The 19,330-nt window shown below is 40.3% G+C and overlaps 2 protein-coding genes across 2 annotated transcripts in view; one reads left to right on the top strand and one right to left on the bottom strand.

The window, feature by feature from the left end:
* Nucleotides 1-419: 419 nt before the first annotated feature.
* LOC142209430 (allergin-1-like) lies at nucleotides 420-11,660 on the top strand. The gene is made up of 6 exons (XM_075278417.1): nucleotides 420-479; nucleotides 819-848; nucleotides 2,745-3,023; nucleotides 9,375-9,653; nucleotides 9,785-9,911; nucleotides 11,269-11,660. Coding segments are annotated over exons 1-6 (774 nt in total). The 5' UTR covers nucleotides 420-421; the 3' UTR covers nucleotides 11,270-11,660.
* A 759-nt stretch (nucleotides 11,661-12,419) lies between these two features.
* PECAM1 (platelet and endothelial cell adhesion molecule 1) overlaps nucleotides 12,420-19,330 on the bottom strand; it is a 39,184-nt gene continuing 32,273 nt past the window's right edge. The window contains exons 14-15 of the mRNA XM_075279523.1: nucleotides 14,792-14,814; nucleotides 12,420-13,244 (exon numbers count right to left, since the gene is read on the bottom strand). Of these exons, the coding sequence (XP_075135624.1) occupies nucleotides 13,206-13,244; nucleotides 14,792-14,814 (62 nt within the window). The 3' untranslated portion in view covers nucleotides 12,420-13,205. The remainder of the gene's footprint in view (nucleotides 13,245-14,791; nucleotides 14,815-19,330) is intronic.

Raw genomic sequence — 19,330 nt, 5'->3', positions numbered from 1 at the left:
ATATCAAGTGTGAACCATTGTCCTAAAACTTAACCTCTGAAATAAATATCAATGGCCTGAACATAACCATGATGGGACTTTGGTCCTGACCCTTGGCCTTGCCCTTAGGACACATCTATGGCTTCGACTTGGCCTACACTGAAGTTATGACCTTTGGACAGAAATTGACCTATAACCTTTTGCCAATATCTTGGCTACAACCTTAACCTATCCACCTATATAGCCAGTTTCTGGACTTTTTGGCCCAGTCCTCGGTGACTGTGTTCATGTATTTCGCCACTTTAGAGATGGACACATTTATATCCCTTCATTACCGACTTAGGTAAGGCAAGAAATCTCACTGTGACCACAACCCTGGTGTGAATGACGAAACCCGCAGCTTCCTTCTGAGCTCCATTTCCTTTTCAGCACCTCTGAAGTGATGATGTCCAGCAGAAGGACTATGCCTCAGATTCTGCTCCTCCTGATCTTCTGGACAAGTATGAGAAATCCTAATGTACAGCTCAAAATCTGCAGCCAACTACAACTCCCAATGTGCCCTGATAGCTACGGATTACAGATCACCATTGTGGTATGCCATCTATATGTGATAGGACTTGCTGGGAAGGTGTTTGGGGTTGTTTTTCTTTTTATTAATGACTATAGTGCCAAAGTTTACAGGCCACCATTATAGGATGATATCTCCTGTGGCCTATGTACATGTCAGAGCATGCTGAGAGTTGTAGTTATACAACAGCTGGAGCAAGTTCTAATTCTCTAGTTTTGTTGCTAATTCATTTTATCCACATAATGTTACTAATGTTCTCTTCTTAACTTAGTGAGCGACATCCAAGGACAATTTTCCCAGGGTAAGTTCAGCTTTATCCCATCTGTCCGTATCTGTCGTTATAATAATGATCATATAGGAATAGGATAGGAATAGTGTAAGGGTTAATGAGAACATCTATGGTGGTCTAGTGAAGTAGAATCGTTAATAATAACATGCATGGGGTTTTACAGTAGTATATGGATTAATGATAATATTCCTAGTAGTGTAGTAAATAGGTTAATAATGGTAACACTGGTTGTCTACAATATTATAAATGGTGGTGATAATATCCCTGGTGATCTGGAGTAGTGTATGGGTTAATAACATTATCCCTGGTGATCTGGAGTAGTATATGGGTTAATAACAATATCCCTGGTGATCTGGAGTAGTATATGGGTTAATAACAATATCCCTGGTGATCTGGAGTAGTATATGGGTTAATAACAATATCCCTGGTGATCTGGAGTAGTATATGGGTTAATAACAATATCCCTGGTGATCTGGGGTAGTGTATGGGTTAATAACAATATCCCTGGTGATCTGGAGTAGTATATGGGTTAATAACAATATCCCTGGTGGTCTGGAGTAGTGTATGGGTTAATAACAATATCCCTGGTGATCTGGAGTAGTGTATGGGTTAATAACAATATCCCTGGTGATCTGGAGTAGTATATGGGTTAATAACAATATCCCTGGTGGTCTGGAGTAGTATATGGGTTAATAACAATATCTCTGGTGATCTGCAATAGTATATGGGTTAATAACATTAACCCTGGTGATCTGGAGTAGTATATGGGTTAATAACAATATCCCTGGTGGTCTGGAGTAGTGTATGGGTTAATAACAATATCCCTGGTGATCTGTAGTAGTGTATGGGTTAATAACAATATCCCTGGTGATCTGGAGTAGTATATGGGTTCATAACAATATCCCTAGTGGTCTGGAGTAGTATATGGGTTAATAACAATATCCCTGGTGGTCTGGAGTAGTATATGGGTTAATAACAATATCCCTGGTGATCTGGAGTAGTATATGGGTTAATAACAATATCCCTGGTGGTCTGGAGTAGTGTATGGGTTAATAACAATATCCCTGGTGATCTGGAGTAGTATATGGGTTAATAACAATATCCCTAGTGGTCTGGAGTAGTATATGGGTTAATAACAATATCCCTGGTGGTCTGGAGTAGTATATGGGTTAATAACAATATCCCTGGTGATCTGGAGTAGTATATGGGTTAATAACAATATCCCTGGTGGTCTGGAGTAGTATATGGGTTAATAACAATATCCCTGGTGATCTGGAGTAGTATATGGGTTAATAACAATATCCCTGGTGATCTGCAGTAGTATATGGGTTAATAACAATATCCCTGGTGGTCTGGAGTAGTGTATGGGTTAATAACAATATCCCTGGTGATCTGCAGTAGTATATGGGTTAATAACAATATCCCTGGTGGTCTGGAGTAGTATATGGGTTAATAACAATATCCCTGGTGATCTGGAGTAGTATATGGGTTAATAACAATATCCCTGGTGATCTGCAGTAGTGTATGGGATAAAGATTACATCCCGTGTGTTCTATAATAGTATGTGGGTTATCTCCGGTGGTCTAGATTGCTATATGGGTTACTGATAACATCTCTGGTGGTTTAGTGTAGTATATGGATTAATGGTGACATCCTGATTGGTCTACATTAGCGAAGGGGTTAGCGTCCTATATGGAGTTCTGCTGGATAGAGAACCATGGAGACTCTGTGATTGGCTGTATGAGATGATGCAAAGTCTGTGAAATCTAAAAGACCCAAACAAAGTGTGAGTGGGGGAGAGCAAGAGAGGAAGGAACTTTAAAAAAAATGTCTTCTGGCCAGAGTGCTGTCTATCTGGATCTGTTTAACCAAACAGTTAATGTTCTATAATTTATATTTTTCTTGTAGGAAGATTATCACAGACAGAGCTAAAGGTTAATTGCCCCAATGCAATAATTGGGCACATAAAGACCATTCAGTGCATGTCCATGAACGGTTCTCTTCCCATTACGTACACCTTATTCCTCAACAAGACAATTATTGAGAAGAGGACAGTGACAAAGGAGAGAAGAGCCGCCTTCAATGTCACCATCTACAACGAGACAAGACTAGGATCTTATAAATGCAAGGCAAAAAACAGCCTAACAGATGCTTCATACAGTCAGGGGTTCATATTTACATTACAAGGTCAGTATATTACACTGCCCCCTATAACTACTATAATACTGCTCCTATGTACAAGAATATAATTACTATAATACTACCGCCTATGTACAAGAATATACTATAATACTGCTCCTATGTACAAGAATATAACTACTATAATACTGCCTCCTATGTACAAGAATATAACTACTATAATACTACTCCTATGTACAAGAATATAACTACTATAATACTACTCCTATGTACAAGAATATAACTACTATAATACTGCTCCTATGTACAAGAATATAATTACTATAATACTACTCCTATGTACAAGAATATAACTACTATAATACTACTCCTATGTACAAGAATATAACTACTATAATACTACCTCCTATGTACAAGAATATAACTACTATAATACTGCTCCTATGTACAAGAATATAATTACTATAATACTACTCCTATGTATAAGAATATAACTACTATAATACTACTCCTATGTATAAGAATATAACTACTATAATACTACTCCTATGTACAAGAATATAACTACTATAATACTGCTCCTATGTACAAGAATATAACTACTATAATACTGCTCCTATGTACAAGAATATAACTACTATAATACTGCTCCTATGTACAGGAATATAACTACTATAATACTGCTCCTATGTACAAGAATATAACTACTATAATACTGCTCCTATGTACAGGAATATAACTACTATAATACTGCTCCTATGTACAAGAATATAACTACTACTAGCTGGTACCCGTGACTTCGTCTGCGGTGATTGTAGCAGTGGGTATATACAGGCGCGGGTAAGGTTTTCGTAGTGTGTATAAGGTATGGGATATGAAATGTAAGTTTGTATCTTGTTTTTGCTGTAATTCAGAGAATACGTGAGACTTTTGTGTTGAAGTTACTTTGTATTTGAGCTGCTATATATACGGTGTTGTGAGAAACTTTACATAGTGACTTTGGGACAGAAGTATTTGAAGTTAACCCTTTCCCGCCGATGGCATTTTTTGATTTTCGTTTTTGACTCCCCTCCTTCTAAACCCCATAACTTTTTTATTTCTCCGCTCCCAGAGCCATATGAGGTCTTAATTTTTCCTGGGACAAATTTTTCTTCATGATGCCACCATTATTTATTCTATATAATGTACTGGGAGGCAGGGAAAAAATTCAGAATGGGGTGGATTTGAAGAAAAAATGCATTTCTGCGACTTTCTTACGGGCTTTGGTTTTACGGCGTTCACTGTGCAACCAAAATGACATGTCCCCTGTATTCTGTGTTTCCTTACGATTCTGGGGATACCAAATTTATATGGTTTTATTTACATTTTGACCCCTTAAAAAAAATCCAAAACTGTGTTAAAAAATTATTTTTTGAAAAGTCGCCATATTCCGACAGCCGTAACTTTTTTATACGTGCATGTACGGGGATGTATAGGGCGGCTTTTTTTGCGGGACCGGGTGTACTTTGTAGTTCTACCATTTTCGGGAAACGTTATTGCTTTGATCACTTTTTATTCAAATTTTTATCAGAATCAAAACAGTGAAAAAATGGCAGTTTGGCACTTTTGACCATTTTTCCCGCTACGGCGTTTACCGAACAGGAAAAATATTTGTGTAGCTTTGTAGAGCGGGCGATTTCGGACGTGGGGATACCTAACATGTATGTGTTTCACAGTATTTAACTACTTTTATATGTGTTCTAGGGAAACGGGGGTGATTTGAATTTTTAATCCTTTTTATTTATTTTTTTATATTTTTTTTACTTTTTTTAAACTTTTTTTTTTTTTTGCATTTATTAGACCGCCTAGGGGTATTGACATGGGTGGGCGGTGTCGCGGATTGTCAGAGTGGTGGGGGTCGGCAAACATGGCTGCTCCGGAGCGTTAAAGAGAGCCTCCTGGAGTATCGGTAAGGTGAGGGGCAAAGTGGTAGAGTATATGTATATGAGATTGTGTGGGGTTAGGGGCGAGGCTGTAGAGGGCAATATGAATTTTGTGGCTTGCTATGGTCCAAAGTGTGTGAGATTGCAGAGATGGTGGTGTGAGTTTGGGTTTTGTGGGGGTCCTGGCACAAATGTATGTGTGCTATTGTGACGAAAAGTAGCCTATTGTTTAATTGGGTGTATTAACTATGTTTTTGGAAAATTTCAGCCAAATCGGTGGAGCGGTTTTTCCGTGATTGAGGAACAAACATCTGAACATGCAAACACACAAACCCACAAACTTTCACATTTATAATATTAATAGGATAATACTGCTCCTATGTACAAGAATATAACTACTATAATACTGCTCCTATGTACAAGAATATAACTACTATAATACTGCCCTATGTACAAGAATATAACTACTATAATACTGCTCCTATGTACAAGAATAGAACTACTATAATACTGCCCTATGTACAAGAATATAACTACTATAATACTGCCCTATGTACAAGAATATAGCTGCTATAATACTGCTCCTATTTACAAGAATATAACTACTATAATACTGCTCCTATGTACAAGAATATAACTACTATAATACTACCACCTATGTACAAGAATATAACTACTATAATACTACTCCTATGTACAAGAATATAACTACTATAATACTGCTGCTATGTACAAGAATATAACTACTATAATACTGCTGTATTCCGCTATGATTAAGGGACATTAAAAATCTGTCCCGAAACGCGTCAGCGGTTTTGGTTTTATTTTCACATTTTTCTATCTTTTTCTCACTATGTTCTGTTGTTAAACTTCTGAATGTATTCACCCACTTGGGGTGAGTCCTTTTAAAAGTATGAAATAAAGTTTTTTTTTAGTTTTAACCTCCTCTGAGCTGCAGATCCTTCAAACTTTGTTTGAATCCTTTTTGGAATTTTTTCTCAAGAATATAACTACTATAATACTGCTCCTATGTACAAGAATAGAACTACTATAATACTGCCCTATGTACAAGAATATAACTACTATAATACTGCCCTATGTACAAGAATATAGCTGCTATAATACTGCTCCTATTTACAAGAATATAACTACTATAATACTGCTCCTATGTACAAGAATATAACTACTATAATACTACCACCTATGTACAAGAATATAACTACTATAATACTACTCCTATGTACAAGAATATAACTACTATAATACTGCTGCTATGTACAAGAATATAACTACTATAATACTGCTGTATTCCGCTATGATTAAGGGACATTAAAAATCTGTCCCGAAACGCGTCAGCGGTTTTGGTTTTATTTTCACATTTTTCTATCTTTTTCTCACTATGTTCTGTTGTTAAACTTCTGAATGTATTCACCCACTTGGGGTGAGTCCTTTTAAAAGTATGAAATAAAGTTTTTTTTTAGTTTTAACCTCCTCTGAGCTGCAGATCCTTCAAACTTTGTTTGAATCCTTTTTGGAATTTTTTCTCAAGAATATAACTACTATAATACTGCTCCTATGTACAAGAATAGAACTACTATAATACTGCCCTATGTACAAGAATATAACTACTATAATACTGCCCTATGTACAAGAATATAGCTGCTATAATACTGCTCCTATTTACAAGAATATAACTACTATCATACTGCTCCTATGTACAAGAATATAACTACTATAATACTACCACCTATGTACAAGAATATAACTACTATAATACTACTCCTATGTACAAGAATATAACTACTATAATACTGCTGCTATGTACAAGAATATAACTACTATAATACTGCTCCTATGTACAAGAATATAACTACTATAATACTACCTCCTATGTACAAGAATATAACTACTATAATACTACTCCTATGTACAAGAATATAACTACTATAATACTGATCCTATGTACAAGAATATAACTACTATAATACTGCCCCCAATGTACAAGAATATAACTACTATAATACTACCTCCTATGTACAAGAATATAACTACTATAATACTACCTCCTATGTACAAGAATATAACTACTATAATACTGCTCCTATGTACAAGAATATAACTACTATAATACTGCTCCTATGTACAAGACTATAACTACTATAATACTGCTCCTATATACAAGAATATAACTACTATAATACTGCTCCTATGTACAAGAATATAACTACTATAATACTGCTCCGATGTAAAGAATATACCGTATTTTTCGGACTATAAGACGCACTTTTTTCCCAAAAAATTTTGGGGGAAAAGAAGGGTGCGTCTTATAGTCCGAATGTGGCCGCTAGAGAGTGTACTAGAGATGTGTACTAGAGAGGCGGATGCCGGCGAGGGCATGAAGCCAGCAGCGGCAGGGGCGATGCTATTCCGCTCCTCCGTCCCCCCGCCGCTGGCTTCATGCAGGGCAGAGGAGCGTAGCGATGTCTCAGGCCCCGGCACCTGTGCCGGCGTCTATCCATCGCCGGCATCCGCCTCTCTAGTATAGCGGATGCCGGGTCAGTATCGGCGGCCCCTTCTCCCCCAGGGCCGGTCCCATACCTGTAAAGTTGCAGGTCGGCTCCTGCGCGGCGATATCGCAGGAGCCGACCTGTTCGGGTGACAGCCGGGAGCCTAATGAAGGCTCCCAGGCCTGTCACGGCTATATTAGTATTGCGGCTGGGTCTATGACTAGCCGTAATACTAATATACAGAATGTCCCATAGACGGCAATACAGTTGTATTGCCGTCTATGGGACTTGCAATCAAGTGACTGCAGGTTCAAGCCCCCGGGGTTGGGGGGGGGGGAATAAAATAGTAAAAAAAACCCTTTAAAAATATATAATAAAAAAATGAAATAAATTAAAGTTCTAAATCACCTCCTTTCCCTAGAATACATATAAAAGTAGAAAATCATATGTCAAACACATACACATTAGGTATCCCTGTGTCCGAAAATGCCCGCTCTACTAATAGTTTTCCTGTACGGTGAACGTCAATATCACAAGTGCTAAACCGCCGGGTTTTTTTTTCAATACAAGGTGATCTAAGCAATAGACATTCCCCAAAATGGTATAACTAAAAAGTACATCTGGCCCCGCAAAAAAAAAAAAACACTCTACAGCTGCAGGGTCACCTGTCAATGTGGCCTTGCAGCTGTTGCAAAACTACAACTCCCATATATTAAATATTTTACCATTTTTTGCTTCAAAATTTTTTTCCCCTATTTTCCTCCTCTAAAACCTAGGTGCATCTTATAGTCCAGTGCGTCTTATAGTCCGAAAAATACGGTAACTACTATAATACTGCCCTTATGTACAAGAATATAACTACTATAATACTGGTCCTATGTACAAGAATATAACTACTATAATACTGGTCCTATGTACAAGAATATAACTACTATAATACTACCTCCTATGTACAAGAATATAACTACTATAATACTACCTCCTATGTACAAGAATATAACTACTATAATACTACCTCCTATGTACAAGAATATAACTACTATAATACTACCTCCTATGTACAAGCATATAACTACTATAATACTGCTCCTATGTATAAGAATATAACTACTATAATACTACTCCTATGTACAAGCATGTAACTATTATAATACTGCCCCCTATGTACAAGAATATAACTACTATAATACTGCTCCTATGTACATGAATATAACTACTATAATACTGCTCCTATGTACAAGAATATAACTACTATAATACTGCTCCTATGTACAAGAATATAACTACTATAATACTGCTCCTATGTACAAGAATATAACTACTATAATACTACTCCTATGTACAAGAATATAGCTACTATAATACTGATCCTATGTACAAGAATATAACTACTATAATACTGCCCCCAATGTACAAGAATATAACTACTATAATACTACCTCCTATGTACAAGAATATAACTACTATAATACTGCTCCTATGTACAAGAATATAACTACTATAATACTACTCCTATGTACAAGAATATAACTACTATAATACTACCTCCTATATACAAGAATATAACTACTATAATACTACCTCCTATATACAAGAATATAACTACTATAATACTACTCCTATGTACAAGAATATAACTACTATAATACTGCTCCTATGTACAAGAATATAACTACTATAATACTACCTCCTATATACAAGAATATAACTACTATAATACTACTCCTATGTACAAGAATATAACTACTATAATACTACCTCCTATATACAAGAATATAACTACTATAATACTGCTCCTACAACTACTAATATGACTACAGGATAGCTTTATCCTAAAGCTCTGGTCCCATGCACTTAAGTGGATTGTCTAATACTGCTGTGCACTATATGGAGCTGTAGTTTTGCGCTGTGTATGAGGTATAATAGATATATTTTGTGCCATTTTCTAACTCTTCATTTATCCTTTCTAGTGAAACCTGGAAAACCATATGTGACCATTAACTCCTTCACCACCGCTTATGGAAAGGAAGAAATCATTCAGTGTAATTCTCCACTTGGGTCTCCGCCCATCACTTACACACTGCTACACGGTGATGAAGTTATCAGCTCAACAACTGAATGGGAAAAGCCAAACGCCACTTTCATTATCACTATCTACAATGTAACAAGCCTTGGGCCCTACACTTGTAGCACTAACCACAGTGACGGCAATATTCTGCATAGTGACCCATTTAGTTTTGTGCTAGCAGGTGAGGAGTGGGTGTCCCTTATTTATAGGATAGGGTCATGATAACAGATTACATGTCGTGGGGGAGCCTGGACATGTGGTTTCCCCTGTCAACCTAATTATCTGGTATGTTTCCTACTCTTGTCTTTGCAGAGCACTTGTCTCCTTTGCTGCTCCTCTGTCTACGGCTCCTGATTTTCGTTGACCTTGTTCTTCTGACTTTAACATTGCAATTGACTGTTTATTTTTGCAGAAATTGTCTGCCGAGGGCAATGCCATGGTAAGAATAATAGCAACAGGGTAAAAGGAAATGAGCATGTAATAATAGTGAAAGCCTGCTATAAAACAGATAGGATGTCATGTGAATAGTGAAGGGACCCCACACAGTATAATATACTCCACAGCGGCCCACACACAGTATAATATACTCCACAGTGGCCCCACACATTATAATATGCTCCACAGCGGCCCACACACAGTATAATATACTCCACAGCGGCCCACACACAGTATAATATACTCCACAGTGGCCCCACACATTATAATATGCTCCATAGTGGTCCACACACTGTATAATATGCTCCACAGTGGCTCCCACACATAATATGCGCCATAGTGGTCCACACACTGTATAATATGTTCCACAGTGGCTCCCGCACAATGTATACTGCAGAGTGACTTCCACACAGTAATATATGCTGCACAGTGGCCCCACACAGTATAATATGCTCCACATTGGGCCAGAAGAGCCTGTTGTGAATTGTCAGAAGCCCAAGAGAAGTGAGTATAAGTATTTTTTTTTTTTTTTTATTCACCTCCCCTGGAAGGCATCTTTTGGCCCCTTTCCATCAACAATATATATAGCAGTCGGGAAACCAGGCTTTCTTGGTGGTCTGGGGCCCTGGCAATCTCCATCTGGCTGCGGGCCCCGTATCCCTCTGGACCTTGTTACGCCACTTAGTGTACTGTACAGCAGATAATACACATATGTGTATTATGGAGAGCTGTTATACTGTACAGCAAATGATACAAATCTGTGTGGTATTGAGAATTATTGTATGATATAGCAGATAATACAGATCTGTGTAGTAAGGAGAGTCAGTGTACTATATAGCAGATAATACAGATCTGTGTAGTATGGAGAGGCAGTGTACTGTAAAGGCAGATAATAGAAATCTTAGTATGGAGAGGCAGTGTACTGTACTGTCCTGCTGTGATATGCAGAGGCAGTCTGCTGTAGAGCAGTTAATACAGGTCTGTAATATGGAGAGGAAGTATTCTGGTCTATAGTATGAAGACAGTGTACAGTACAGAAGATACTTCAGGTACTGTGGGGAAAATAAGTATTTGATACAATGATGATTTTGGAGAAGCAGTGTAATGTACAGCAGATAACACAGGTCTGTAGTATGGAGAGGCAGTGTACTGTATAGCGGATGAAACGTCCCGTGACCATTACTATTCACGTTCCAGCATGCCTGAACTAACATGGCCTGCAGAACACATTAATTGTGGCTAAGGGCAGGAAGTAGATATGGGTTTTGCCTGTATATGTTGCTCTGAGCAGTCTGAATGTCGCCTGCAGTGATGTGGCGCAGTTGTTCCTACCATTCATTCATTGTCTTTGTTTTGCACAGATGTTCCCGGACATGGTGCGGAGGACACTTACGGCGCTTTGTGCAGTCATTTGCCTTCATAGTAAGGATTTAGAGGTCACAGTCATAGCAGTGCAGGTTTCCTAAATGTCACTGTACAGCTGATAAATATACGGTAAATTATAAACCAAGGCACCCCGAGTCACCCCAAGTGTTGTAAACCTCTGTGCCGGGGGTGGGCTCAGAAATAAACCGACTCCATCTACTTACCAAGATATCAGTAATTGTAGAATTATTGTACTAGACGGGAAATGTAGTCCTGGAAGGAAATGTGACGTGAGTGCAAGGATGATGGAAAGAGATGTGTCATGTCCTATCCAAAATCTGGAAATCAGTCTAATTACTATACACGTCTAATTACTGTACACGTCTAATTACTACACATGTCTAATTACTATACATGTCTCATTATTATACTCGTCCTATCTCCCTATATCACATAGAATGTATCCAGAGGGGTCACTCTAGAACAGCCCTTCACATGGTGATTCGCAAAAATGGGAGTGGTTCTTCAAGGGGCGTGGCCTTTATAAAAGGGCACAACTGTATATAGTCAGAGCCCATATAACAATATCAGAGCCACATTGTTACTGGAGAAATAAGATAAGCTATTGTGCCCATTTTATTGTTTGGGTCTGTCTATGTTACTGTATATTTCGGCGGACATTGAATAAAGTCTTTTGCTATGTTTTAGTCATTTCCCATATCCGTATATTATAGGTGTGATCTCCCTGTGTTTCCCATTAGATTTGTACATGGGGGGGCAGGAATATAATGGTTGTGCCGCAGCTCCGGCCATGGCCAATAGATGAATTTTTCTGACCCAAGGCTTCAGTAGTAACTTCATTTCCCTGCAGTGGTATATAGAGATATATATGTGGGAAACTAACTCACTATGGAAGTCTTGGCTCAGAAATTTTGCTGTCACCGTTTTCCTGCCTTCCATTCACAACACAATTACATAGAATAAGACTCAGAAACCTCCTTGCTAATATTCTCTGCACTAAGGTGAAGCCGCAGTGACCGGTGCCCGGGTGATATGTCTCTATCACTCCCCTCATTCCTGACTCCAGGGTCTCACGTTCTCGTTGGATCAGATCGTGTTACATAAATGACATTTTTCCTTTTTCTGATATAAAATCTTTATTTACAACAAGCTGACAATAAAGTGAAGCGATATAAAATTCCCATGTCACACAGAACAGCAGAGAGGGGGCGCTCTAAACATCTGTGTTAACAAAGCAACCAGTTATAGTCAATAAGGATGCAATAAGGAGGAAAGGCTCCATAGATCAGTCAGAATGTGGCTCCTCCTCCTTGTGCAGGACTCTGACGTACAGCTGCTTCTTACCTGGAAATCTGCAGAAGAAAACCCTGGGCCATGCATGGTTTTATGGAATGGGAATCAAAGGTTTGGGGAACAAAGCTGTGTCTGGCCCTTGGGGGCCTATAGCAGTGGAGTGGTCAGGCACCTCCAGCGCCGTCTAGGAGGCTGTAGCTCATTGGCAGTTGCCACAGTGTCCCATGATCCAGTTGTAGATAACATGTCCTCATGGACAGCCACCATCTCCAGTCTTGTGAGTTAGTGTTAGCATTTGGTCCTCCTGGTCTGAAGGTTTTATCCATCACGAGTCATCTTGAAGACAACAGAGACTGGAAGACAAGAGAATCTTAGAAAATGTCCTGAAGACTTTGGGATGAGTTGGTCCTTGGTTTTTCACCTCAAAAAGACGAAAAAGAAGAAGTCTAAGTCAATGATGAAAAAGAGTCTGGAGATGACTTGTGGTAGCTCCTGGAGACTTGCTTGTATCTACACTGTCTTGTGGGATCCAGGGTGGGCTGCAGACCCTTCATTGCTGTTATAAATGATGTTATAATCGCTGCAGCGTCTTCCAGTGTTGATCTTCTTCATGACCATCTTAGGTGTGATTATTGGCCTCTGGAGCGTCTTCCACTCTCTGTAATGGATGAAGAAAGGTTTAATGGGTTTTCTGCCATAGATGACCTAATAGCTCTTAGGTAACCAGATGGTGGACAAGTCTTGGATTTGGAGCAGACACAAACATAGGGTTGAAAAAGACCTTGACACCACATCCATGTCCTGCTAAAGCCTGAGAAGAAAGACTAATGGAGAACTACTAATGGGTGTTCTCTGTCCTCCATAATACAGTGGCCTCGGTTCCTCTGTATAATACTGCCCCTAGTGCTATTTACTGCTGCAGTGACCTATATGTGGCCCCTGCGGCCCCCACTCCTGTGTGTCACACCTTTCAATTATAAGATTGTTTTGCAGGTTTAGAATTATCTGGTGGCCCCGCTGGTTTGTCTGGTGGCCTTCAGCTTTTCTGGGTATCCTGCTGTTCATCTGCTGGTTTCTATCTTATCTGGTGGTCCCCCAGTTTTCCTGGTTACCCTCTTCTTTTTCTGGTCACCTTTCTCTTTGTTTGTTGGCCCTTCTATTGCACTGGTGGCCCCGCTCTTTATACGGAAGCTTTTGCTGATCCTCTGGTTATCCCACTGTTTATATGGCGGACCTTTTCTTTATATAGTGACCCCACTCTTCATCTGTTGGCCCCTCTATTATTCTTGTGTCCCTGCTTTATATATGGTGGCCCCTCTAATATATTTGTGGCCCGGCCTTATCAGTTTGAGACCTCCTTTATATAAACTTAAGAGAAGCGTGCAAATGTAAGATGGCGTCTTTGAGGCTCTCAGCTGTGGAGATGTGAAATGCAGCGGGTCATTAGGGAAGGGAGGGATTTCCTTCCTGTCGTTTCAATGGATTGGTTTCTGGGCTCGCTGAAGACGCGGTGGCCTTTGAAAACATATCTGAGGAAATATCTTAACAATGACAAGGTGTCTTGGCCAAGAACGACTAATGTCACATTGTCCAAGCACTGAGCTGTCAGACGCTTCCTGCTTACACATGGAAATCGAGAATCCAGACCTTCATGTTTAGCCCCTTCCCCTCCCAAACAAAGAAATTCTAATACCTAAATCTCATGCTGAGGAATTTATCTCAATCTTTTGCTTTACAATCTCAGGTATTCTACTCTAGTCACACTGAGACTTCTTTACTGGTGCAAAATGCAGATCCTGACAGCTAAGGCTATGTTCACACTACAGTACATGGAGAGTATTTGAGGCAGACATCCGCAGACAGACTCTTCATTGTCCCCATGGTGGAATTCTGAGGCAGAATCTGAGGCAAGATGGATCAGGCGCTTATTTCTTCCATGTCCTGCTGTGATCTCTGTCCTTCTATTGGAAACAATGAGAGGCCGAATCAAGATCTGCTGCAGATTCCACCATGTGAACAGGCCCTAAGGATTCAGGGGAGAAAGTGAGGTCATGATTGTGTGTATGATGCCCTCTATGTGTACCATGCCCTCTCTGTGTACAATGCCCTCTATGTGTACCATGCCCTCTCTGTGTACCATGCCCATCCTCCTTGTGCAGCCACCCCTCCCCCACCCCCCGTGTATATTTCTTAGGTTATACTTACTTTAACATTATTCTCAGCAGCATCTGCCAAAGAAAAAACACAAGTGTTAATACTTATGCAGTTTCTCTAGTATACACGTCACTGTGCCGGCCCTGTGCTGAATCACCTAATGTGTACGATTATCCCCTGACCATGGTCTATAGTCTCTCACTCTGTCAAATCAGTATCCCTGCGCTATGCTGAGGAGGTCCAAAAGACCGAAACAGCGCTGTCCATAGCTGGGAATCTGTTCCTTTTGGAATAGAAATACTAATTTGGCAATTAGATTTGCATCATGATAGTAGACTTATTAACTGAGTCATGCATGATGTTAAGGAGGCTGTCCCTAGAGGGCAGCATACAGAGGCTCTGTTCTCCTAATTACACCCTGGAGAATAGATTTACATATTTTTTACCCTAATAAATAAGGAAGAGACTGTGTAATATCTGTGGTGTCAGGAGGACGTATCTCACCTCTGTATATAATGTGCTTTATCTGTGCACAACCGCGGGTGTATGAGGACATTAGGCTGGCACTGTATGGGGGCAAAATAAGACTGAAGTAGACAGAGGTGGGCATCATTAAATGTGAAATAAGGGGCTGGGTCACTAATACTAAGTTTGTTCATTCAGCAGTCAGCCTCTCCCCTCCTGACATGGCTGATAACAGATAGTAATAGATTGTAGTCACCTGTCCTACAGTCAGCCTCTCCTCTCCTGACATGGCTGATAACAGATAGTAATAGATTGTATTCACCTGTCCTACGGTCGGCCTCTCCCCTCCTGACATGGCTGATAACAGATAGTAATAGATTGTATTCACCTGTCCTACAGTTGGCCTCTCCCCTCCTGACATGGCTGATAACAGATAGTAATAGATTGTATTCACCTGTCCTACAGTTGGCCTCTCCTCTCCTGACATGGCTGATAACAGATAGTAATAGATTGTATTCTCTGTCCTACAGTCAGCCTCTCCTCTCCTGACATGGCTGATAACAGAGAGTAATAGATTGTATTCACCTGTCCTACAGTCGGCCTCTCCTCTCCTGACATGGCTGATAACAGATAGTAATAGATTGTATTCACCTGTCCTACAGTCGGCCTCTCCTCTCCTGACATGGCTGATAACAGATAGTAATAGATTGTAGTCACCTGTCCTACGGTCGGCCTCTCCCCTCCTGACATGGCTGATAACAGATAGTAATAGATTGTATTCACCTGTCCTACAGTTGGCCTCTCCCCTCCTGACATGGCTGATAACAGATAGTAATAGATTGTATTCACCTGTCCTACAGTTGGCCTCTCCTCTCCTGACATGGCTGATAACAGATAGTAATAGATTGTATTCTCTGTCCTACAGTCAGCCTCTCCTCTCCTGACATGGCTGATAACAGAGAGTAATAGATTGTATTCACCTGTCCTACAGTCGGCCTCTCCTCTCCTGACATGGCTGATAACAGATAGTAATAGATTGTATTCACCTGTCCTACAGTCGGCCTCTCCTCTCCTGACATGGCTGATAACAGAGAGTAATAGATTGTATTCCCCTGTCCTACAGTCGGCCTCTCCTCTCCTGACATGGCTGACAACAGATAGTAATAGATTGTATTCACCTGTCCTACAGTCGGCCTCTCCCCTCCTGACATGGCTGACAACAGATAGTAATAGATTGTATTCACCTGTCCTACAGTCAGCCTCTCCCCTCCTGACATGGCTGATAACAGATAGTAATAGATTGTATTCACCTGTCCTACAGTCGGCCTCTCCTCTCCTGACATGGCTGATAACAGATAGTAGTAGATTGTATTCCCCTCTCCTACAGTCAGCCTCTCCCCTCCTGACATGGCTGATAACAGATAGTAATAGATTGTATTCACCTGTCCTACAGTCGGCCTCTCCCCCCCTGACATGGCTGATAACAGATAGTAATAGATTGTATTCACCTGTCCTACAGTCAGCCTCTCCCCTCCTGACATGGCTGATAACAGATAGTAATAGATTGTATTCCCCTCTCCTACAGTCGGCCTCCCCCATCTGACATGGCTGAGAATGCAGTGTAGTAGATGACAAGCAGCTACCTAGCAGTGGGAGGTGAGTTGTTTCTGTGTTGCGTTTGTATACATACCTCTTAGCCTCTACTCTCCCCCCGCAGTCTATTCCTGTGAATATTATTAATAATAAGTCACAGTTTCCAGGGAAGGTTCTGGAATACTTTTTGTTTATAGAGTGGCCCTGGGCCCCCCCAGCCACCGGACTGTGATCTATCAGGTGGATGATCTAGGAACATTGTAGGGCAGGCTGCTGTGATGTCGCCCTTATCTCGGCCGCACACACTTCCTCTCCGCCATCGGCAGCTTTATAAACAATGGGAATTTTAACTCTTTTAGCAATCACACCAGCAGAGACTGTGCTCACATCTCCAGGCCTAGCTGAGCCCAGGGGACATCCAATAGAGAGCTTTGAATATGGGTCCGACACCTGGCAAATGCCCCTGGAAGCCCTAATTTACCCCAAATTCTCCTGCCCCCAGAAGTCGCAGGCCAGAGATGGAAGGAAATATTTTCATTCTAAGAATCTATTGGTTGAGAAGTGGCTCCCACTCTGGAGGAAGGAGGGTAGAACGGGGCCACTCAGTCCTGGGAATGAGGAGGGGTAGAACGGGGCTCCGAACCAGCATCAACATCAGACTCTATAAATTATACAACATAACTTTTATTACATAAATGTAAGATTTACAATATTGTGTTCCTCAGTGATAGATTATAGATCAGTTACCTCTCCGGGATTCCTCCTCCACCAGCACAAGTAGAAGTCAGTAAATGTCTTGATGTCTTTGCCTCAGATGTGCCTCTTAAAGGTCCCTTTACTGTGATGTTGGTATATTATAGAGTCCTTGTAGGACCCCCGATGATTGGCCTTACCAGCCACAATACATAGAGACAGAAAGGGACATTGTGGGACAGCATTATGGTATTGCCCTTGTAAGGGTGGGCAGATATATCGAGGCTGAGCAATGTATGTATGGTATGTATGTATGTATGGTATGTATGTATGTATGGTATGTATGTATGTATGTATGGTATGTATGTATGGTATGTATGTATGGTATGTATTTATGTATGTATGGTATATATGTATGTATGGTATATATGTATGTATGGTATGTATGTATGTATGTATGTATGTATGTATGTATGTATGTATGGTATATATGTATGGACCTGCTACCTGGAGATCTGCCCTCCAGAGAAGTGCCCACAGGTTGGTGAGGTTGCCATTACAAAAAGTGCCAGGACCATCTCTTTGAAGTGTTTCAGCTGCGGGATCGGGCTACCAGCGGTGCAGAGCTTGCTCAGGAATGGCAGCAGGCAGGTGTGAGTGCATCTGCATGCACTGTCAGGTGGAGACTCTTGGAGCAAGGCCTGGTCTCAAGGAGGGCAGCAAAGAAGCCACTTCTCTCCAGAAAAAAAACATACACACACTCATACTTAGGGACAGAAAGGGACATTGTGGGACAGCTCTATGGTATTGCCCTTGTAAGGGTGGGCAGATATATCGAGGCTGAGCAATGTATGTATGTATGTATGTATGTATGTATGGTATATATGTATGTATGTATGGTATGTATATATGTATGGTATGTATGTATGGTATGTATGGTATGTATGTATGGTATGTGTATGTATGTATGGTATATATGTATGTATGGTATGTATGTATGTATGTATGGTATATATGTATGTATGTATGTATGGTATGTATATATGTATGGTATGTATGTATGTATGTATGGTATGTATGTTATGTATGTATGTGTATGTATGTATGTATGTTTGTATGTATGGTATGTATGTATGGCATGTATGGTATGTATGTATGTATGTATGATATGTATGTATGTATGGTATGTATGTATGGACCTGCTACCTGGAGATCTGCCCTCCAGAGAAGTGCCCACAGGTTGGTGAGGTTGAACCTACTCTTTTCCCTACCTCTGCTCGTACAGTTCCATACATTGGTCTAAGCTTAACCCTTTGTTGTGTATGTCCTCTGTATTGTGACATGGTATTATTACACATTGGATACAGAACCCTGGCATGACTTTTTGTGGTGGTGGAGGAGGAATCCCGTCAAGGTAACTGATATATAATCTATCACAAAGGAACACGATATTGTAACTCTTTCATTATGTTGTATGATTTATATAATCTAGCGTCAATCCTGGTTCTGTACTACAGATGGAAGACGTGCATTGTTATATTGCTTCTAAGTCACAGGCTCCCCTTAACATTGCCACTGCATTGATGGCCTACAACCATTTCACACTACAGTGCACCATGTCACAGCATCTTCCTAACTCTTCCCCCATCCATACTACTACCAGGTGACAGGGTTCCCTTAAGTAATGCCACCAGGTCACCTGGTCCCCTTTACAGTGACCCCATAGAAGTGACAGGGGACTATCAAGTCAATGGGTTCCTCTAAAAATGCACATATAGCATATACCATATAGCAGAACTACACAAGGTATAGGGTCCCCTAACTGTCTCTGTAGCAGTG

This window comes from Leptodactylus fuscus, chromosome 6 (assembly GCF_031893055.1).
Source record: "Leptodactylus fuscus isolate aLepFus1 chromosome 6, aLepFus1.hap2, whole genome shotgun sequence".
Classification (NCBI taxonomy): Eukaryota; Metazoa; Chordata; class Amphibia; order Anura; family Leptodactylidae; genus Leptodactylus; species Leptodactylus fuscus.
The sequence above is the reverse complement of the archived record's forward strand: the minus strand, read 5'-3'. Positions and strand labels throughout refer to the sequence as shown.

Coding starts and splice junctions, on each gene's coding strand:
- LOC142209430 (XM_075278417.1), top strand. CDS start 422: ATGATGTCCAGCAGAAGGACTATGCCTCAGATTCTGCTCCTCCTGATC. Junction 849..2,744: donor CCAAGGACAATTTTCCCAGG/GTAAGTTCAGCT, acceptor TTTTTCTTGTAG/GAAGATTATCACAGACAGAG. Junction 3,024..9,374: donor GTTCATATTTACATTACAAG/GTCAGTATATTA, acceptor TATCCTTTCTAG/TGAAACCTGGAAAACCATAT.